This window comes from Anoplopoma fimbria, chromosome 21, assembly GCF_027596085.1.
Source record: "Anoplopoma fimbria isolate UVic2021 breed Golden Eagle Sablefish chromosome 21, Afim_UVic_2022, whole genome shotgun sequence".
Classification (NCBI taxonomy): domain Eukaryota; kingdom Metazoa; phylum Chordata; class Actinopteri; order Perciformes; family Anoplopomatidae; genus Anoplopoma; species Anoplopoma fimbria.
In genome coordinates this window covers 14,995,571-15,019,232 of record NC_072469.1, presented here as the reverse complement: position 1 = coordinate 15,019,232, position 23,662 = coordinate 14,995,571, and the positions used below count along the sequence as shown (strand labels likewise).

Genomic DNA, 23,662 nt, shown 5'->3' with positions numbered 1-23,662 from the left:
AGAGGAGTACAGCACAACACAGTTCTCTGACCACTTCACAGCCTCATTCATTCCTGCTGCTGCTTCGCTGCAAGTTGTTGCCATAATCCCTTTTTTTCCCCTTCTAATTGGATGTATCCCTCTAGTCTGCATAGCTTCAGCAGGTATCAGGTAGAGGGGTCAGGGACCCTTTTTGACCTGACGATGTGACGCTGGGGTGAAATCTGCACTGAACAGGAGCAGGGCCTACGGATTAGTACAGTCCACTCCTGTCTGTGTACACCCTGAAGTGAGTTGTTTTTCCTCCCTGGTCTTTTTTTTTTTTGACATTGTTGAGATGAACTCTCATAGAGAGCAGGCTCAACTTGACAGAGATTCAAATTAGTGGAGAATCTGAGGCCTTTATCTGTCCCTTATTACACATTGTTACACTAATACACTGTGCAATACAATATTTATAATAGTTTCTGTCTGTATATATAATATTACTGTGGATTCTCTACTATTCTTTACTGTTTGTTATTGCTCATTTGCTTATTTATAATACTTATTTTGATCTTGTGTTTTTTTTATTTACTATGTCTCTTGTTTTGCACTATCCTCTTTGCTGCTGTAATCCTGTAAATGTCCTTATCTTATCTTATTATCAGTGTATTGGTCGAAAACACATAGGCTCTGTCCAGTTAAATGTTGATGAGCATCTACTCACCATATTCAATATTGTGCAATATCAACAGGCTATGCACAAAAAAACACACAGCAGTGCTATTTATACTAGGATCAATAGACAGAGGTAAAATGTCCTGCGCACTACAGGGAGGTTTTTTTTTTTATTATTAATGGATTTGTTGTAAGTTTTGGGCCACATAGGGATCAAACAGAAAAAAAAGCAGGCGGCTGCATTTGCAAATCATGAAATCAAAGTGCTTACACCATTCTCTGTGTTCAACGAGTACACTGACCACAAACACAGCAATTACAGGCTCTAAACCTAATCCAGACAAAGGAGATTCCTGAAGAGGAAGAAAAGACACGGTGTAATGCGTTTAAGAGCCTGCAGATGGAGCCTTTCAGCTTTCACAAAAACTGTTTGTGAGACACATTGGTCAGTGAAGGAGGCATTGCATGAATTTTGAACGGGAACATTTTATTAAATTTGAATTAACCCCAATGTTTGCTGTAGGGGTTGGGGTGGGGTGGGGGGGGCATATGCATCGGCTTGCATCAGATGGAGATGGAGGCAGAGATGTGATTTAAGTTATGTTTGACGTTGTTATGTGTGAGTTAAACCACTCAACGATGGTGTTGCAGTTCTGCAAGCGTAAAAAAAAAAACAAGTTTAAAACCCTCTGAGAATATGCAGACATCAGCCCTAACCGTGCCAGACAGTAGGTGGGTGTGGCATGAAATGTCCCAATGATGTCATATCCTTTCTACTCTTCCCCTTGCTTTGTATTGGACGCGGGAGAGTGGTGACTCCGTTTCAACTAGCTTGACAATAAGGCAGGGCTTATTTTGCATATAGGTTTGACCCCGTGAATTCCCACACATAAGCTGCATGTCAAATTGCACACTTTTTAAAAACTTTTTAACACATTGCAGCTGCCCTTATAACGTGCACAATGTTGCATGCAGTATGCAATCAATTTGGACATACTCCCTTATCCTAAAGGTGCAGCAAAGCGTGCTGGCTTGCATACTGCAAAATATGATCGGATGCGGTAGGACATAATGGTATTTTTGGCATAGTATGTACTGGGACATACTAAATCTCTTTCTGGCGTACTAACTAGAATGGTAGTATGGGTATTGGAACGCACAGCATATCTTCTGATCTGGCATCAGAAATGCTGCTGAACCATTGCAAAACAAAATCACGCCACTTGTTCTTAAAACAAGTTCTTCAGCTTCGTGACCATCAGCCTGCCATTCAATAAATGATGATTCAAATTAACAGTCTGCTATAATGACTAGGCTATAATGAATACTTGATATATCTGTTACTAGCCTTCAAAGCCTTGTTCCACTACACTTAAAATGTGTGTTCATTGTACCTGACGCTTTGTCTTGGACCTGCCCTTGACACGTAATAATACATTAGTAAAAGGTACAAGTCACCCTGAATAGAGCTTATAGAGAAAGGTGGTATTAGAAGGCGCTGGGCGGAGGTAGAGGTAGGACGGTGTAAATTACACACATCTATGAATGAATGAATCAGTGTGTTGCTGGATTCTCAGGTGTTGAGGTAACTCTGAGATGACAGGAATGACCTCCTCCACTCTCGGGACCATGTCGCAGCACGTCTGTGGAGGAAGTAACGCCTCACTGTCAGCTGACTCCGAGGCTTTGTTTACTCTCCGTGCTCCCGCTCTTCTCTCTGAACAGGACAAGTCTGTAAATGTGGAGGGGACAAGTCCAGATCCCCCTATGGGTACCACACAGATTCTTAGGTGTAAATTTGATTATCCATAAATATTTGCTTTTATACACACACTATTATTTCCCCCTCTCAGGTCATGGGCCCCAGTGAAGCTGCACCATCTTCATTTCCACCGCTGTCTCTGTGCATTCCTGATGTGCGGTGGACATACTACAATCATCTTGCTGAAGCAGATTGGGGTGAATAATGGATTTTTTCTCCTGACAAAAAGAGTGACGGACTCATTGCTGTCCTCTACAACGAGCTCTCAAGTTTGACTTCATACACTGAGCAACAAATTTAGACTGGCGTCTGATTATTTCTTGACAGACATAATGTCAAATAAATAAAAACGTTGTGGGGCTCGGGTGTTGGATTTCAGTAAACACACACATTTGGCTCATAAATGTGGATATAAGTGAGACGTTGGCGTTACACCAGGAATGCAAAGGTGAAGGAAAATACTGTAAAGCTGTCAATCTCTCCTTAATTTGCTCTTTGAGAGAGTGTTTTGGCCAACAGGGGGGATTATTTGTGCAGAAGTGAGCAGCAGTTTTCAGAGGGGAATACCTTGTACAGTCAACTAGATCCAGATCTAGAAGTCTTAAATAAGTCAATATATCAATAAGCATCAATGTTTTGACCCTGACGTGATTTGAACACGCAGCCTTCTGATCTGGAGTCAGATGCGCTACCGTTGCGCCACAAGGTCAGAGCCCTTGACGTGAAGAAATATTGTCTAAAAAAAGTAAAAAGTCCAATCTTTTAGGTTATACGTGTATGTTCAAAAGCAACAAACCAACAGAACTGAGAGCGTTAGGGAAGAAATATTTGAGCAGTGATAGTATAGTTTGGTAAAAAGAGGGGGCTGTCCATGTTGCACTGGTGTTCACGTTCACTCACTCGGACTTCATTAGATCATAAAGAGCTCTGTGAGAGAAGCTCCACAGAAAGGTTGCAGCTTTTATCAGTGAATTGGGTCATACCGTAGATCCAGCCTTAGGCCCGTCTCTTCTTTTTTTGCACTGCGGCTCAATAATTTATAGTCATATGCATAGCGTTAATATCTGCTTTGCTATCAGTGCTGTTCTCAGCAGCTCCATGCTGCAGGGGAGTTCAACTCATCCAGTCCGTCTCATTTATTCAAGTTGGAATTCAACATCTGTTAATAGGTTCCTCGTGCTGGATCGACACACCTGTATAGCCTCGTACTTGCTGCAGTAGACCTGCAGCATTTAACCTGAGCTGCTCCAACTGTCAGGGTTTTCCAGATTTACATAACCATAACTATCAAACTTAGAGATCTGCATCTAATACGATATCGTCTGACCCCAGAGGAGTGCCATGTGAAGACATTGTATGGCAGGTAGATGTCAATCAGAATCTGTGGATCGTACGCAGTGACAATACGAAGCTAAAACCTCTCAAACAACCTGTGAATCTCATGTTCTTCGAACCATGGGACCTGCCTCCAGGTACACGACCCTTACGGGCCCCTCAGAAAGTCTGTGTTGCAATCGCTTCAATTTGCTTAAACATGTGATCACAAACTAACTGCCATACAGCTAAACAGAGGGAATATACTATGTGGTTTCTGGGACTCTGGGATAAATGGGTTGGAGTAACGTATGTGTGTGAGAGAGATGGGCCCCTCATACAGGTTAATCTGGCCCTGGACCCATTATTTAATGTCCCCTTGCTCTTGAATTTAGACTAAAGACACTGATAATCCTGAAAATATTTTTTAAAAAAAAGTGCTTTAAGGGCCATATCTCCAGTTATAATGAAAACAGATCACCATCTGTTCATAGGAGGTTTTGTTTTGTCAGATCTCAACCTAAACTTACTACTTTAGCCTCTACTTTAGAAGAAAGAAAAAAAAACACATTTGCAAATTCAAAGTGTTACGCAACTCTCTGTGTGTGTGTGTGTGACAACAAAGCAAAGCAAAGTGAAGTGAAGTGTCTCTCTCTCCAGAAAAAAGAAAAAAAAAGAAAACCTGCATCGCAAGCCTATCGGTCGCTGTAGGGAAACATTCTTGGAGCCTGCTCCGACATGTGGGCGCGCTCTCGGTGTCAGTCAGAGGTGCGCTCCCGCTGGAGAGGCTTCTGGCTGGGAACGTTCTGTGAAGAAGTGAGTCAACCCCAAGCCCTGCTGCCACCACCCCACGGATCCATGGCTGGGCTGCCCCCTCTTCCTCCTCCGAGGACACCATCTGGACACTAGGACAACTTCACTTCGACCTCTTCTCTACCACCGAGGATTTAAGTTTTTTTTTTTTTTTTTTTGTTCCACCTCTTCACGCCGGGGATGGTTCTCGTCTCCCCGACGCGGCTTTCCTTTCCTCGTTGAGGATTAACGCGGGCAGGAGGTGAAAATGAAAGTGACGGTGTGTTTCGGGAGGACCAGGGTGGTCGTCCCGTGTGGAGATGGGAATATACAAGTCCACAGCCTCATCGAGCAGGCGGCCATGAGGTACAAGAAGGCGATCGCAAAGGTAAGCCCGCCAGCAGCCCGCCGGCAGCCCCGCTCCGGTGCGCTTCCCGTAACGTTTCGCCCAACCGGAGCCTCAACATGGCGCTCTTTCTACGGGCTTATGGCAGCCGGAGAGATCGGGCACAAGAGAGCCAGCGGCTGCCCCTGGAGTCGGTGTGGACCCCCAAGGAGGGTGGTGGTGGTGTTGGGGTGGGGGTGGGGGGACGACGACGTTTCATTGTTGTTTTTTTTTGAATTTTTTTTTCATCCACGAGGAATCCAAAAAGTTGTGAAACACAGGTGGACTGCTCTCTACAGTGAGGAGTCCATAAAAAAAAGTTCACTGGAAAACACTGGAATTGTTTCCCTATTAACTGCTACTGTAGTTGCACTGGCTGAAAAGTGTGCAAAAGTGCACGGAGTTCATCCAGTGAGGATGAAGTAGGAACCAAATAATGTGTGTGTGTGTATACGCCAGTATTACTGTTTGTGCAACTAGAAAAACAACAAAAAAGACTATTTGTTATTACTGAGTTACAACTATAATTTACTATAGTGCAGATTCACTGTTAGTGTCACTATAGACACATTGTTATGTGCATTGGTGGAGGAGCACTGCTTTGCACTCATTGCTCTTTGCAATTACACGGTGAATGAAAGAAAAAAAGTTTTTAAAAGTTAATCCAAGTTTCTCACCTACTGAATGAGTGAAGGCATGAGAGTGTGTGAAACTCCGGTGCCAAATCTGAATGAGGCCACTGATTGCTTTTTCCCTTTTGTGGGTTTTCTAGTGGCTGCGCTTAAATGCCCATTGAATGACTAATGAATGAATTCAAGTTTGGTACTGTTTCCATGGTCTGTGACAGCGCTCTCTCTCTCCTCTTTGCCAAGTGGTATTACCATGCAGCCTCTTTACAAGGCCTTGGAATACCTAGATGAAGCCGCTCGTTGTTTAAACCTACAATGCTCTCTGTTTAGGGGAAAGGTTGAGATTGAGAGTACAGTGATGGCAGGTCAGGGTTTAATGGAACAAAATCAATGTTTTTTTTTTTCAATCAGTAAATGCTTCACCTTACACCTCAGATCCATACTGACAGGTGAAAAGCCCATGACTTCCTGGAAAATATTCACATTCATTCATATTTACGCCTCAGTAGGGGATTTTTCACCACTGAAGGCAAACGGTGATGAAGTAGGTCAACATTAACGCTCGTTCTTGAAGAGCACTTCCTCCATGCAGACACACACACACACACACACACACACACACACACACACACACACACACACACACACACACACACCACACACACACACACATTCACACATTCACTCCCCTGTTGACCAGTGCTTGTTGGGTTTCCCATGGTTCAGCAGAATGGAGGCGACTGGTCCATTGATCCATGCAGTGGCACTGTAAATGTAGAAGTGTAGGCTTCCCCTCTGGAGAACACTTGGCTCCAGGTCAACACTAACTACTGTATCACAGGCCAGCATAGACCTTTGGACTGCAGGAAGATGAGTTCAGGTCACGTGAGTTGTATAACGTTCCCACAGCTGACAGCAACACGGTAGTGCTTTGACGCTTCATTTAAAAAGCGTAAAAGTTTGTTTTTATTTATCTGCTTTGAACAAAAAACGCCAACTATACTGTATCATGCAATAAGTATTTGAATAATCACGTTTGGCATTAAAAAAAGAGCCAAATATCTGGCATATTTCATAATAGACTTCAGTCAGCTCCGGTGATCCAGCTTTAGCATGAAGAACATAGAAACAAATGACAAGTGGAGTAGGGATCCGCCACAGTTCAGATTGTAAAGGCCCATTTTGCACCTGAAAAGTGTTTTTTTTAAATGGCACACTGAACTGTATGTACTGCCGGTTCATATTTGTGTGGGATATGGGCCACATGCTAGAATAGGTAAGATATGAATATATAAAGGCCTTGCTCTTAGGTCACTTGTAGTTTGGTTCATTTTATCAGGACCAAAGAGGGAAAAAAAGACGTTTGTTTGTTTGACCAGGTTTGATTGCCTGTTCAATTACTTCTTTGTTGATCCATTTTATCTGGAGACAAACTGATCGGATATGAGAAACACTCCCCGCACCACCTGCTTGAGCTATTCAATAACTACTTCATGTCCGCCTCTTCCCTACAATCCTCCACTATACTTAAAGCTGATCTCACCACCACCACCATCACTCTTATGCCTTCATCTACCTCTTCTTTATGCTTGAACCATCTTGGGTTGCAAAGATATCTGTCACACGTATTGCATCTAATATCAGTGATGTGTAAAAATCAGACTTATTCTCCTCTCTAAATAAGCAGAGCCCTATAAAGACAATGTCACAAGCTGTGCCGGTGTACCGGATCTTCTCCGGTGTCTCTCGAGGCCTTCGACGCAGTCTGAGTGGGACCAGTGAGTACGGATCAATCAACCCCTCGAGCACCGTTAAGCTCAGAGTCAATCTGGTCCCCAGTATGCACATGTCATGAAGGAGTCATGCTAAATTGCTTTTCAAGCTTCTCATCAAGCCTTTCTGTTCCCATGGCTGTTGTTTTCAGCAATTGGCCCGTCAAGTAATAACTGATGAAGTGTTTACCGCATTTTTGAGTCATGTAAGCAAGAGTAATATGAAGATGTTTTTTTGTGGGCTTTCCTTTTGCCACACAAAACAACGCGTGGACGTGACTGGGAGGTTCAGAGCTTTACTCGAACTCTCACAGTCTGGTTTCACATCTGGTGCACCGGCTGAGACATAAAGCTTCAGAATACTCGAAACATTGAGACACTGGATCCCTAATTTGTGGCTCTAACTCTCAGAAGAGCTGCATCTCCAGATCCCATTTGTCTCCTTCTTTCCCACAGTTACTCAACCTAAATGGCGGCTAAGTCCTCAAAGCACATAATTGGCCTTTTACTTCCCAAAATTCCACAAATTCAGGCCAGCAGACATGTCACAGCAAAGTCAAGTTGTTGAAATACAAATGCAGAATATCCTTTGGGGACAATACTGTTAAGTAAAAAACAAAGTCCCACATTTCTTTAATGCCACTTCTTTGATTACATGCTACACCAGCAGCATATGATAAGCATATGTCCTGTGGTTCCAGGATGTCTGCAGACAAATCCATGAGGTTATGATGTATCTATCTTTTATAGCACATACAGATGCATGTGACATCAATCACAAAATGGTAAACAAGGGGTAAAAGTGGTTGAGTAACAGTGACAGTGTCCACTGTCGAAATATTAAAGTAACTGTTAAATTAAGATAAAGTTGCAATCCAAGTTGCACTTGCAATACTTTGATGAAACATAAAGACTGTAAGCATAATTGGCAGTTTTATAATGGTTTTTGTATGAATGAAACAAACAGGCTATAATTAGTAAGATTAAGAGATGTGCATGGAGCCAGGCTAGCTGTTTCCCTCTTTGTTTCCAGCGTTAATGCTAAACTAAGCTAATTGACTCCTGGCTGTAGCTTCTTATATAAGCTTACAAACAAGTGAAAGTGGTACAACTTTCTTGTTTAACCCTTGGGAAGAAAGCAAGTAGGAAGATTTCAGAAAAAGTTTCAAACTATCCCTTCAAAATAACAGTTTTTGAAGAGTCTTGTCCTGAAAAATAAAAGATCACATTAAAGTCTTCTTTAGCTCCCACCAGTTGAGTCCTGGGTGGACGTGTTACCATTACTGCTGAACAGCTGTGAATGTTTTTTTTTCTTCTTTTGCACAGTCCAAAGTGCAAAACATCCTCTGCAACAGAACAGAACACAATTAAACACAATTAAACAGAACAGAAATGGGGGAAGTGAATATTTTCTCATATGTCCTGCATAAAGTAACATGCCTTTTGCACTCAAAAGAACCAGATGGCAGCATCATACACAGCGACAGAAAATATATATTGGTTGTCAATAGCTGTACGTGTACATATTCTTGGAACCACAACGTGAGCACGCTGACTTCACACCTAGCAGGTGGGATGTTGCTGACCCCCGTCATTGTCATTTCAAAACAACTTGGCTGTTGAGTAATTTTTTTGCCCGACCTGATGAGAAACAAATACAGCGTTGGAAAAAGCCGCTCCCTATAGCAATGTCTTGAGAACTCAGGATAGACACTTTTCTGCTGCAGGGCAAAGCTAAGACAAGTTAGCATCTGTCTGTGACTTAAAGTTTGAAGCGTCACAATGACGTTTGATTTGGAGGGGAAAATGAAGGACAGGACACTCTTCAAAACACATATAAGTGCACTATAACCTATGCTGCTGTAATCCTGTAAATTTCCCCGCTGCGGGACTAATAAAGGATTATCTTATTTTAAGAAATATTTGTTTCTTTCCAGGCATTTTCCCCCCACAAGAAGGGACTATTTATGCTGTTATGTAGAAAATTTTAACCATTTGCTTCCAAAGCTGCACCGAAATGCAAAACAAAGTGGGAAGTGGCGCTGGTAGGGTTGTCGGTGCTCATTAGCTCACTACACTCATCGGCTCAGTGCTTGTGTAATGGAGAGGAGCTGCTGTATGTGAGCGGGAATATTACAGTAGTGGAGGGTAATTGGGGGATTATCATGTGGGTGGACTGTACAAGGTGGAGCCATGTAGGCCATTTAGGGTGATGGGATGCAATGTGATTGATGGTAACTGAGCAAGAGTAGGCCGGTTCAACTGTGGTCAAGCAGCAGAGATTTTTTAAGAGTTTATCCCTACCACAGCAGGGAACAAAGTAGGATAAGAGGAGGGGAAAACGCGGACTCAGTAACCTCTCTTCATCTTGTTGTGTTCTCCTCTGGTTTTCCCTCAGTTTTCTATCCTTATCCTATCCTCGTCTCTCCTTTCTTTCTTCCTTTCTTCTACTTTTTTTCCAGCCGACTGAGCAGCGTCCTTGCTCTCGTGCTAACTCCTTCCAGGGGAATCGTTCCTTGCCAGTCTTTGACTGAAACACGGCACACCCGCTGCTCCCAAATCACGAGTTGAAGTCTGCCCAAGCACCCAGAAAAGACTTTGAACACCCTTGGCCTTCACGGCAACCCCTTCTCAGTGGTTCAGCTGAGATCTGAGACATTCCTTTTTTTGCTTTTAAATGGGGAAAACACTTCTGGTGCTAATGTTGAAAAATCTGCAGCAATCATAAAACATGCAGTTGTGTTTGCAGACAACAGATTATACGGTGCAAAATGGCCTGTAATTTCACATGGAGTCTGTAACGGCATGTTTATTGTAGTATGGTGGTTAAGGTAAATGGAGGAGCAGGCTAGTAGTTAAATACTGTTCTAAAAAGAGAGATTGAAATGACTTCATTGTAAGTATAGTTCAGCAGTGTAGAAACATATACAGTACAGCCCATAAGTAGCTGGACAATGACGTGTTCTTTTGTTATTTTCAACTCAGGCACATTTGGAAATTACATGAAACTGACTGAGAGGTTTAAGTTTTAGAAAATGTGTTCCCATTCATGTTCAGGGCTGGTGCACAGTGAAGCACAATGATCATAAACAGGAAAAAGGCAACCAAAGTATTTATTTTATTGACAAATTATTTGGATGTTCTTGACTGACAAATTCTTCCGCTTGACCCCATATTAAGAAAGAGGTGCTGCTGGCTGGAGTGCAGGCCTGACAGGGCATCGATAGGGGAGATATCAAGTCGGAAATCTGTTGGTTGGGGGCTGCAAAGGATTTGAAACCAAATATTAAATTATTGTATTCAAGTTTAAACTGTCCAATTCAAATTTGGGGACTATTTACGAAAAATGACTACATCTCTACACAGTTTCTAGATACAAATGTACTCAAACTTTGGTCTGTATTAGTGTGGTTTGAGAACTTCAGAGCATTGTCGTACACCCTGTCTAGCTGACTGACTAAAGGACTGTCTGGCATACTTCCCTACTCATGTGGACGGCACCAAGGACATTGACACCACAGCGAGTCCCTTATCTTTCCCAAACAGCGTCTCTCTTCAGGGCCAAGCCGAGATGACCTCAGGGCTTCCCCGCTGTCTAGCATGCATCTCAGGTGTACACACAGGTGCTGATATACGGCATGCACACCGCGCATGCATGCAAAGATATTTGGCTGCAGAGAGCAAAAGCACAGCTTCTCTGGATGCTGGATTGAAAGTATTGAGCTTCAGTGTTACAGGGGAAGCTGGGATATTTAATGGCTGTAGCTGCTAAAGACAGCAATGCAAGCGGGCCACATGCTATCATAGAAGCCGCCAAAGTCTGAGTACGCCACTGCAATGCCAAGCCTTTGGGTGACCGGTTTTCCAGCTACACATATTTTGTGTTGGGGGCATTCAGGGTCAGTTCTGTTGTCACTGCTGATTTGGATTTAGTAGTTGATTTTTTTCCTTTTTTTTGGTTTGCTGTGTTTATCTACTGCCCTTGGTGCTACATAACATAAATTCCTTTTGTGTTGTCAAATAATTTACAGATTAAACAGGATATGGCACTGTGCCTCAAGTAGCTCAAGGGGAATTTGTGAGTGTGTATACACAAGTTTTTTTATAATTGCATATGTGTGTTCTTCATTGATTATTTATTTCAGCGATAACCTGGCTCCATTCAGGCATAGCTCGCTTTGAACACGCTGACATATCGAGCATGTGCTCTCGATAGCTGCTAGCTTGTGTTTTCCTATCCCAGCCACAGCCTTGTGATGTCAGGGACTCCGTTTTGTTATCTGAACTTGCTGGTTCAGATACTGGAGTTAATGATTAGCCTGAACCGTTAGAAGCAAGACAATGGCATCAATGCACTGCACTCGATCTCGCATAACTAAGACGTGCGTTTGTGCCCTATGGCTTCTCTTCAGAGCTTCAGGAATGTTGGCCCTCAGAAATAGCAGTGAGAGCCTCCAAAACGCCTGTGTATTCAAGGTGGTCAATACCCGTTGGTGTTCAAATAAAATGTTTGATGCTCTGACAATGTGGGCTCCAACATGATTTGAACTCCCAACCTTCTGATCTGGAGGCAGATCCACCACTGCTGTGTCACAATGTAGCTCTGTTTTTTTTTTGTTCCCCATCTCTCTTTCTTATCACTCCTGCTTACCCCTCTCGCTCCATTTCCATTCACCCCTAACGCTCCTGTTTGTTATCACAGATTAGTCACCAGAAGATAATGGCTTTGCTTTGGGAAAGGTTAGCATTAAGCTCCTTTCATGTAATTCTGCTTCCCCTCCCCCAAATGTGGCTACCTGGCTGGTAGCCACATTTGGGGGAGTTGAGAGAGAGAACAGGTTTCACCACAGCCAACTGAGCATGGCAGAATAAGTGGCAATCTTTAGTGATACAAAACTCTTCAACTGATAAGGTTGCTCGTTAGACGGGTTATTGCTCTTCTTACCGCTTTTTATATCCTGTCTTCTTTTCTGCTGCATTCAAGATACATTTGCCAGGCAAGTTGTTGCCTGTTGGTAGGGACTTGAGAACAATGTAAAGCTACTTTCCCTGCAAGCTACTCTCTCTAAATCCTTATGCACATGGTTGAAATATGGACTACATAATCCGTATTTGTTTTTGTAGATTTTGTTAGATGGGAAATTTGAGCAAGGTGACAAGCTGTTGAATCAAATGTATTTCAGGCAGAAAGGGAAAATTATGATTGCTAATGCTGCTAAAATGGAAAAGCACTTTCAATCTCTGCAAAAGCATTCTTAGAGGGTGTTTTGACAGCTTCCACTATCTACACTTTGCACGTCTTAACATGGCTCTCACCCCCCCCTGTTTCTGCTTTTCAAATACACGCAGCCATTACTTTTCCATTCAGTAATGGTATAGGCTGCTGTAGCTCCACACTTTATCCAGGAGAAGCTCCCAAATCTGACTCTGTGAAGAGTAGAAGCTTCTACCCAGCTTTTATATATAGACGGAGCGCTGCTCTGGAGGCAGAAATAATGGTATTGGTTCACTTAATGTTCAATGGGTGCAGCCATGGAAACACAGCTATGTAGACTGTCAATTTAACGGTATCAATTATATTATATTGAAGGTTAGTTAGGGCAACTGATGACTTTGGATCATCAGCAGTATCTCAGTTAGCAGAAAGAGCTCTCTTGCTTTAACAATATAATTTATTGCCTCTAAGCCAGAAAGAAATAATGACTCTGCATATCAACATCTAACTCAACCACTGAGATTATTTCTGCCCTGAGACTAGTTTGCCAGTTTGAAAGAAATGAAACTCCAATCTACTGTTGTTTCAGAGCTGTAGGACAAGGATTGATGGTTCATAGGACATGCTTGACTGGCTGGCTGACCACAGAAAGTCAAGGAAGTGTAGTGGTTTCCATTAACAACCCAACCGCTATGGTGTAGAGAAAACCGTATACATTTGTTTCACTTATCCATAAAGTCTGTATAATTCCACATGATGACATAGTAAAATCCGCCAAGGAGGTTTTTTATTTATTTGGTCTGTTTTTAAGCAGGGTTACAGAACATTTACTGGCTCAATTTTCATGAAACTTGGTGTAAGGTTTAATTTCGGCAAATGGAGAACACATTAAAGGTTGCAGTTAATCCAAATCATTGGCTGCATACACAAAAAAAAATTCACTTTGGTTAACATTGTGAGAAAGGGCAGTTGGCATTGGTGGAGGTCTACACTCTCAGATTGCCCTTCTAGTTGGGTATAGCATTTGCATGGAAAATATATGGACTTGTTAAATGCAGTGATTTGGATAAAACCTTCTTTTTCGTTTTGGGTACAGTAGCCCTCTGAAGTGCCTCAAGTTGTTCCTCTTGTTTTTCTCATCCCACGTCTCAGTGAGATGACGATTCCTGCCTCCAGCTGGATCCAACTGTGTGCAAGTTGTAGCAAAGGCCAACTATGTGGTTTGCGGTGTTTCGACATGCAGGCCACGCCAGGCCCTCTTGGGTGTGATCCACTGTTTTGTCAACAGCTTATTTCTGTGGCCACGATTGCAGTTACTGAGCACTGAGTTACTGAAGCACAAGTGCAGTGTGTTTGTCCAAGAATTAAGACCTCGTAATGATTGTCTTCCAGATGGATGACCTCATACATTTCTTACGTAAGGTCGAGGAGATGTTCTAGACCCTTTCCTGTTACAATGCAAGGATATTTGGTTTATAGCACTAGGACAGGAACACATTTATTTCCCTGTTGCTTCTATACTATTTACCAGTGGTGTATAAAGTACCCAAAAGCCATACCTGAGTAAAAGTAAAGATACCTTACTGGAAAATGACTCCAGTAAAAGTGAAAGTCACCTATTAGAATACTACTTGAGTAAAAGTCTTAAAGTATCTAATATTTACTGTACTTAAGTATCAAAAGTAATTTTCTGATATTAAATGTACTTAAGTATTGAAAGTAAAAGTACAAGTAAATGCTGTTAATAAAAAAGCAAAGGGTCAGAATTTTGAGAATTATGAAGTTATTTTAAGTGCTGTGGCCACCATGACCAAGGACAAGGAGGTACAAACAGAGACAGCAGCCTAACATACACCATGTATAGCTAAATTAGAAGATCAGGCACCTCTCTCCCCCCCCGCCACAGATATACTCCAATCCTGTGGGAAACACTAGATATCTGAACAGGTTTATGCTAATTATGATAACTAAACATTAACGTTGCGGCTCATGGGATTAATCTTAATTTACCTCAATGTGTTTCCTGAGGTTGGATGGGGAGTTTTTGAATGCCAATATTTCAGTAGCTTTGGGTAAGCATAAGAGGCACTTCATCCGGTACGAAGAGTCTTTCACTCCAACATAAGAAAACATTTCTCGCAGATATGGCCACAGGTGTTGGTCTTCGTCTCCACCGTGGTTTGTTGCGGGAGTAGCAGGTGCTTCCGTTTCTGCTTCCATCATGAAACCAGTCATCGTAGAGTGGAACTCTACTCATGTAGTCGCTAGCTGGCGGGCATCACTGGGCATCACTGGGCATCAACAAACCGCGGCTCTGAGAGCACGTGTTTGCAATTGCGCATTAACGTGATTAACCAGTGATTTAACTTGCAAGCTAGGACCACTGATTCGCCGAACCTGCTTGCTTGCAGTCTGTGTTCCACCACAGTCCCCGACGTTGGTCTCATGATTCATTTTCTTTCTAAAGATAGATTTGAGTAACGAGGGTTTCAGGGGAAATGTATCGGAGTCAAAGTATCAGTTCTCTTTGCAAAATGTAGTGAAGTAGAAGTGAAAGTCAACAGAAATATAAATAGTAAAGTAAAGTACAGATATCCAAAAAAACGACTTAAGTACAGTAACGAAGTATTTCTACTTCGTTACTATACACCACTGCTATTTACACTCTATTTTTAAACCTCAATTAAATGTTTATTAATGCAATCTGTCCAAATAGCTGTGACACCTCGAAAAAAAGTACATCACATATAAAAAGCAAAATGGATGAAAATTACCCTAAATTAAATATGATACAAGTTTAAAAAAAAATCTAAATACAGTAGTATAATTTAAAAGTCTTCTCAGTCTAAAAGCTTATAGGCCTTAAGCTGCAATAGACTGTTTTAAGACATTTTGACTTTTCATAGCAAGCCAAGCACAGGTGGAACTAATAACTTTAACGACGGGTCTGTTCCATTTATGTGTATCAGTAAGTCATGACAGTGAGCCAGCATTCAGAATACCAAGCCCGTAGAAGGAGTACACATAAATGGAACGCCACCCTTACCAATGGTAGGCCATTAATGACACCTGTGCGATTCCTGCTAGGACAAGTAATTTGTTGTGAAAAAGATAATACAATATTATGTTTTCTTTTTGGTCACAATTTCAAACTACTACTTTAAATGAGCGGACAGACAAAAAGCCTCGACGTACTATTGCTTCATAAAGCAGCTATGGCAAGCGTGTTAGCAAACAAGCTAATATTAATTAACTGTCATTTTAGCTCTGTTTTATGAAAAATGTCTGGCTCTTAGCGTGCTCTACTGTCTTCACCAGCTATCTAGCTTACCGCTAACACTTTGCTCCACACCAGGTGACTGTTGCTGTTAATGAGCTAAAAATGCTAAAATGCTGCCTATAGCTTTCTACAGTGGAATAATAATTATTTGCGTGTTTGTTACTGTGACCTTGACAAAATGGCCTTAAAATATGAGTAAAAAATAAAAAAAAAATAACAATTCCATAGCTAGGAATGCACAGTTGGAACTAAGAACTTTAACAAGGGGTCTGTTCCATTTAAGTGTATCAGAGTCATGACAATGAGCCAGCATTCACAATAGCAGGCCAATGGAACGAGTACACATACATGGAAGTGTATCTTTCCTTGTGTTTCTGGCCAGCTGACAAAAGTAAGTCCAACATTCATTGTCCTTAAAGCTCTTTTTCTGGAGAAACTGTGTCTGGCTCTTAGCTTGCTGGTGTCAACCTACTTCACCAGCTAGCTAGTTTACTGCTAGTGTTTAGCTCCAAACTAGCTGCCTGTTGCTGCAAATTAGCTAAATATGCTAAAGTACTGCTTTGAGTTCACAGTGTTCACAGTTCACAGTTGGCTAATAATTATTTGCGTGTTTCCTACTATGAGCGACCTCTGTTACACTACACATAGCCATGTACTGTATTTATTTGTTAACATGAATCTCTATCTTTTCTCAACCTTTCTTTCTTTTTGCTTTTCTTTTAATGTCTTTATCACTGGTGTTATCTCCCACCCAGGAGAAAATGTAAAAAACAAAGTGTGTCAATGTAGCTAATTTGTCTTCCTGATACCTGATCTTTCTAATCTGACATGCAGTATCTTTGGGGCAAAATACACTTTCTTTGACTGTGAGGCGCTAACAACAAAGCATTATAATGTTTCTTTATAGGTTCCCGATTGTCTGTCGGCTACATTGACTATGCATGGTGCTAGAGATTAACCTGGAGCCTGAAAAATATGTGATGTAAATGCTAAGGTTTTTCTCGTGTGCAGGCTTGCCCAAAAAAGTAGGCCTTTCGGGATTCAGTGCCTTGCTAATGAACACTTAACCAAGGCAGATGTTTGTAAAAACTGACTTTGAGCGGTTACTTTATGACAATGCAGTGTGTACACATGTGGTGGGGAAATACATTTATAATGAAGAATTAATTGCTAATTGATTTATATTTAGTTGTATTATTTGTTTGGAAGGATTAGAATGAATGGTTGTGCCATGTAAGACTTGGAAAAACAGTCATATAGCCTTCAACATCAAAGTGGTCCTGGCTTTGTCTGTCATTGGCTTTTGACCCCACAAATGCACTCTGGGTCTTTCAACCCTCACACACGACACACATACAAAAAGTCTTTATTTCAGTGGTAAAGTAAATAATACATGGTTGTGTATAGTCAGTAGCTGCACAAAGCTTTTATCAAACACTGTTCAACCTACATTTGATTTTGTTATATAAGCTTGAATGATGGTAAACCTCATCAGCAATTAATAATCCAGCAAATTTGTGGAATCACTGTAATTTGGTAGCAATAATTGTGGACTACAATACTTACTTCTAGTATATTAGTATACTAATAGAATAGTAAAGTACTAACTGCCAATAACCTTTACATCATGACCAAATGCCTTTGTAATAAAGTAGTTGATGTGGTGAGACTTAAAAACGTAAGTAAAGGAAGTAAGATATCCAATTCCAAGATGTTTTTCTGCCCCAATTTAACTTTAAACTGGGTTTGGCTTAAGGACTTTTTAACTTTCATTATTCATTTAGTATTCATGATCAGCATGAGCTTAATTTTTCATGCTGTTGATACAGCAGTTCCCTGGATGTAGTTTAACCTGATTAACTTACCGATGCTCGACAAAGCCTTGTGCCAAAAAAGAGTTGCCTCGTGTCTTTCAAACCGCACATCTATTGATCTGCCATAATTGTCCTCATGAACCGTTCCCTAATGGTCTGGAATCTATTATTTTGTCAAATTAAATCATTGTTATTTCACCAAGCTGAGGGCACTATTTCATTTCCTTTGCTAAATAAGTGAATAATCTCTCCCCTGTGATGTATTAACTTCCTCTACTTTCCATTGTTTTGCATACGCTACAAACACAGGTGCAACCAAACCTCCTTTTTCTGAAAAGAATCAGTCCATCTTTGTCTGAAATACGATCTCACATTGACTCAATTATTCACCTGTGATATTGAAAATACATGCGCTTTTGTACTATTCCTCATTGAAACGATGTCACCGCTCATACAATGACTGCCATTTCTATGAATCTGTTTATGTGGGGTTTTCCAAACATCTGCCCACCAAGATATCCTCCCAAACATCCAGACAGAACTGTGAAATGGAAATGGCATGCCCAGGGCTACAGGAGAAAAATAAATCCTTGAAGTTAGATGAGACGTTGGCGGGACTGTTGGACATTGCAGTCATTGTGACCAATTTATTGTCAATCAAACTGTGCAGGATGAGCAGAGGGATAGGAAAAGTTTGCTGCTCTGCTAAAGTGGATTCCCTTTCTTTGCGAAGTTAATGAGCGCAAGGGAAAAAGTTTTGGCAGGTTTTGTGCTCTGGAGCTTAAAGTATTTAAAATCAAAGTTGGGACTTCCCTTGTTGGGAATTCACTCTTGTCTGTTCTCAGGGCACTGATTCAAGAGTTTCTGTTGTGGAAATATACTCAAGCAGTCAGGGATTCAGTGGGGCTTAATTGATGAATGATCTTTTAATATAGATTGGGTTGTTTCCGGCTTGTTCCCATTCAGCAGTTCTATTGAGTGGAAGAGATTGATGTGGAATGTTCTTACCTTGGACCCTCAGTTAAAAATCCCTGATACACACTAAAGATTTATGGCAGACATCTGCTAATATTCCTGACTTGCACACATCTCGTTATATTTGCTGATTTGCACTTTTCTCCTGTTTGTTATCACTGTAACACAGGGCATTGCTATTCGACCTTGGCTGTAGCTACACTGTGCACGTCCTTTCCAATAAGAGAGCTAGTTCTTCATTGCTCTTCAACAAGGACAATTATGTGATTGCAGCCCAAGGCTACCACGTTTTTTTCAGAGAGAAAATTATCAGAGATGACTCAGTCTTTTTGTCATGTCGACTGAGATGCCTTTTATTTGAATTGACATGCACCCAGAGGATAGCATGATTAATGGTTTGTTGTTTGACTAATGCATGGAGAGTCACATCAAACACAAAGAAATGACATCCTGACGCTGCTTTGCTGTAAGGACTATAAGGTTATTATCTGACTGCAATCTACGTTGGTGCTCTGCCATATTTATAATAATAGTGAGTCCATGCTGTTTGATGATGTTGTGGTTTGTTGGTGATGTTGTCAGAAGAACAAACATCATGCTTAACATGTAAATTATCTTGACTTGTTTTAATTATAAAACAATATTATTGGTGGCATTGCCCTGTCTTTGTGCATTTCTTGTAAATAGACTGATATATAGATGCTGGTGTTCAGTCATTGTGCAGAAGATAGCATGTTGGTTTGTAGAAAGATTCACCAACTACGAGATCATCTCAAAGCCCCAAGCTGTGAGCCAAAGGGTAGACTTAGTATGACACTGTGTTTCTGCAGATGAGTTGTAAATTCAGCTCATCTAGTTCTTCTGGCCAACATAGAGATTTTGCTGATGAATATGTAAAGACCCTGATTTATCTGTGCAGAGTAATTTCCTGCCCTGACATTTTTTCTGTTCACAAAACATGTTGCGGTATGATTAGTAGTTCCTTGGACCTTGAAATGGGGTCATTCAGTACAGAGTAAAGAACTGCGGCTAGAAGACATGGGAACTATTTAAATGTGAAATCAGGGTTAGTCACAGTGCATTCATGTTACCATTCTTCTTACCACTCTGTGTGGGTTATGATTCATTAGTGTATTTCTTTCCAATAATTACTTTTACAATATAACTCTGAGCTTGTATTACACACACACACACACACACACACACACACACACATGTCCATTGCCCTTGGAACAAGTTGTCCCTGTGATAATGTGCTGCTCTCAAATCTCAAACAGTTATTTTGATATTTAAAAACGTTGCTTCTTGTAGGCCTGAGGAGTTTTATGCAGCACATTTCCTCATGGTCTTAAACGTTTTCATCTCATAACAACAAATAATTTATGAATTAATGAAAGTCAGCATGCAAAACAATGTACTAGAATTTCCCCTCCCCCCCAAAACAATTAAGAGACACTTTAGACTTACTTAGACATAAAGATGTCACGGGAATCATGGGTGGGTATTCCTCTTTCTGCTCGGATTACAGTACATTGATAACAGATGGATTCCTGCTCCTCGTCTGTTTTCTGAGGCGGCGAGGATGCTGACTTGCCACTGACAGGCCAACCACCTCACACCCTATGATTAGGGATCAGTAATGCCTGAGGGTAGGAGGCAGCCTGCAAATAGCATCTGCTTCCTGCAAACAGATCCTCACATCTCCAAAACATGTGGCGACCCGATATGATAGCTGCTGATTTTGCAGCCTTTCGCGTGAAAAAATGGAAATACATCCACTCCATTAGATTCTAACTCTGTGTACACCGGATGGAATGTATTTTTTACTTTCAGGATCAACAACAGTGTGAATCAGGACAATGGGTTTTTTGTGCATCCTTGTTTTGTGTATTTGCCTCAGTGTATTATAAGGAAAGAGGTTTAGGCCTACAGGGTATTGTAGTAGCCCGACTCTTTTAAACAGTCAGAAATTAACTGTAAGCATAAAAGGGCTGATTCTTGACCATTATCGGTTGTAGAAGCTTTTTACCTAGAAAGCTGTCAGAGCCCAGTAAATGTTTTGCAGAAGGCAGATTGGCTGTGAGTGTAAGGTGTCTTAGATCACATTACACAATCACAGAGTCTTTTGGCTGGTTTACCTCTGACAGAACAAAACCTCTGAGGTGTTTGTGTCTACAACTAAAGAATTATTTTAGAAAGTGAATACTTTCACAAAGCAAGGCTATGTAAACATCCTCCATCTGCACCTGTCAGACACTGCAACTTCCTAACGAATAAATGTGTGTTTGTGTTAATGGCGTCCTGGAGAGAGTGTGTGTGGGTGCATGTGCCTACCTATGTTTACGTGTATGTGCAGTCAGGTTTAGGTGAATGATCTGGTTTAGCCGGTTTCCTACTGTCAGTGTCTGTCAACCAAACAGATTTCCCAGCAAGCCTTTCCTTTTGCAAATGACAGAAAGCCCCAAGGCACTCACACTTACATCATCTCTTGTCAGTCTGTTGCCTGCAGTATTCCCAAGGAAAACTCCAACCTGCCCCATGAGTTCTCAACTGATCCATGACATAATTAGAGGTCTTACTTTAGACATTCATTATTTGCCAGAACCAAGCAAACTCTCCTTTTGTTATGCTGAACTTTGTAGTCAAGGAGCATATAACCTCTCACCTCATATTGATCTTAATGACAGTGTCAGATTGTCAGATTGGCTAACAACCCCCTGTGGAGTAGGCTTTAGCAATACTTCATCAATCCTGTGCAATCATCAGCTTAGATTCAGATTCAAAGTAATGGGCTGTCTTGGTTGAACACCATTGACCTTGACGTGATATGAACACACATTCTTCTAATGCAGCACTTCCGACACTACTACTGGGGCGGCTGGGGCGGCTGTGGCGTAGTGGAGAGCAAGGTAGTTCTCCAATCAGAGGGTCGGTGGTTCGAAACCAAACTGGATCGGCAGTCGATGTGTCCTTGGGCAACACACTTAACCCCAAGTTGCTCCCGAAGGCTTGCCATCGGTGTGGACTGGATGTTGCATGAATGTTAGTTAGAGTCTGATGGTGGCACCTTGCATGGTAGCCTGTCATCAGTGTGTGAATGGGTGAATGATATGTAATATACTACTGATTGTAAGTCGCTTTGGATAAAAGCGTCTGCTAAATGACTGTAATGTAATGTACTATTGCGGAGAGGGTCTTGCTTTGTCCAGATCTGTTTGCTAAATGCTGCGTATTTAAATAGCATGAAAAGCACATTGTTTTGTCCTTTGGAAACAAAACAGGTTCTCCAAATGGGAGGTGTTTGGTTTCTGCATTGGCAAGGAATCGATTGAAAAATACACTGCTTTGGTTTGTGTCTGGCAGTACATTCTAGCTCAGAGGTAAACACACAGCAGCCCACTTGAACTCCCTCTGTTGTATCAACCTAGCACTGTTTACAGTGGGTCTCTGCATCTTCACAAACAGACTGCATGGGACTGAATTTCCTCTGCACCCTCTCCGCCCCTGCACTTTTATTCCCACCACCACTACCACCACCACCACCCAGTGATGCATAGTGCAAGGTGATACAAAGCCATTTTCCCTCCTCAGTAGCTCTCCTCTCACACCAAGCCTTCAACTCTGGTGGTCCTAAAGAGAGATTGATGGGCTCCCCTCCATCACTCACTGACTTTAATGAGAACAGCTTCAGTGAAAGTGCTGGGCAGAGTGGGAGGAGGGGTGATGAGGCAGCAAGGGGATTGTAGGAAGTCAAACATATACCATGCCACTTACATCACCGTGCATCTCACAGCAACGTTGGTGGCACGCTGGTTGGCTTGTGGGCCCAGAAGTGGTGGAGCCTTTTGCATCTGTTCATTGCTTTTTGTGTGTTTTGTGTGGGGTTGTGGCACATCATAGAGAGAAGGAGAAAACAACAACAACAACAACAACAACCACAGTGAGAGCAGTAACAACACTGCTGTCACCATGGGGAATGGTGAAAAGTAAAAATCATGGTCCTTATGGAAGGGTCCATGTTCTTCACACTTGTAGCTCTGAGCTGCTTTGAATCGACCGCAGCAGCTTATTTTTCAGCTCAGTGGCAGCCTGTCTTCATGCACGGCCAAAGAGAATGAAATGCATCGAGGTTGCTTTATGTTACAGTCTGGTTTCAAGCATCAGCAGGTTCTGAAATTACCTAGAATGGGTGTGTGTGTGTGTGTGTGTGTGTGTGTGTGTGTGTGTGTGTGTGTGTGTGTGTGTGTGTGTGTGTGTGTGTGTGTGTGTGTGTGTGTGTGTGTGTGTGTGTGTGTGTGTGTGTGTGTGTACATGCACGCGTGTGAAAAATTCTACTCTCCCTGGCGTAATTGTGTCCCTAATTCACTCGTCGATAAACACTGAGCTCATTAGATTTAACCTTGCAGCACAGCCTCCGGTGCTTTCTCTCAACATCTTTTTATTCTCTCTCAACCTCCTTCCCCTCTCCTCACCTCCCTTTGTTGTCTTCCCCTTTCTTTTATCCTCCTCTTACACTCTTTCTTTTATCCTCCTCTTACACTCTCCCCATTGTTTCCTGTATTCACCCCTTCCCTCCCTCCTTTGACTTATATCTTGTTTTCTTTTTCTTCTCTATCTCTCCACCCATCATCCTTTCTTTCTCTTATACCATCTTTAAAAGTATCTCTTTTTCTTTGGCTCACAGTCAAAAAGTCCATCTATTGAGAGTGATTGCCCTCCACAATTCACTCATTATCTGATTTAAACATTTCATTTTGATGTTGAAAAGACATTTTGAAAGGAATTTGGAGATAAAAGCGAGGAGCATGATGGTGGTTGTGTTGAGACGTGATCACACGGCATGGTGCAATACATTCCGAGGTTTTAAATGTTGCCTGGTTAGTCTATTAGCAGACAGGAGAAAGTGTTTGTGAGAAGTAGTAGTAGTAGTAGTAGTAGTAGTAGTAGTAGTAGTAGTAGTAGTAGTGTTAGTATTAGTAATATAGAGAAATAGTAAGACTTGAAGGAGCAGTTGCAAAACTGTCACAGCCTTGAGAAATGACATACTCAATATTGTCCCCCGTCTCACATCCTCAACTCAATATT

The 23,662-nt window shown here is 41.7% G+C and overlaps 1 protein-coding gene and 1 non-coding gene across 3 annotated transcripts in view; one reads left to right on the top strand and one right to left on the bottom strand.

Moving 5' to 3' along the window:
• Positions 1 to 3,038: 3,038 nt before the first annotated feature.
• Positions 3,039 to 3,110, bottom strand: trnaw-cca (transfer RNA tryptophan (anticodon CCA)). The gene has a single exon. It is a non-coding gene; the product is annotated as a tRNA-Trp (tRNA).
• A 1,591-nt stretch (positions 3,111 to 4,701) lies between these two features.
• LOC129110418 (partitioning defective 3 homolog) overlaps positions 4,702 to 23,662 on the top strand; it is a 325,305-nt gene continuing 306,344 nt past the window's right edge. For both annotated transcript variants that reach the window (XM_054622495.1, XM_054622494.1), the window contains exon 1: positions 4,702 to 4,895. In XM_054622495.1, coding sequence (XP_054478470.1) covers positions 4,776 to 4,895 — 120 coding nt within the window. In that variant the 5' untranslated portion in view covers positions 4,702 to 4,775. The remainder of the gene's footprint in view (positions 4,896 to 23,662) is intronic.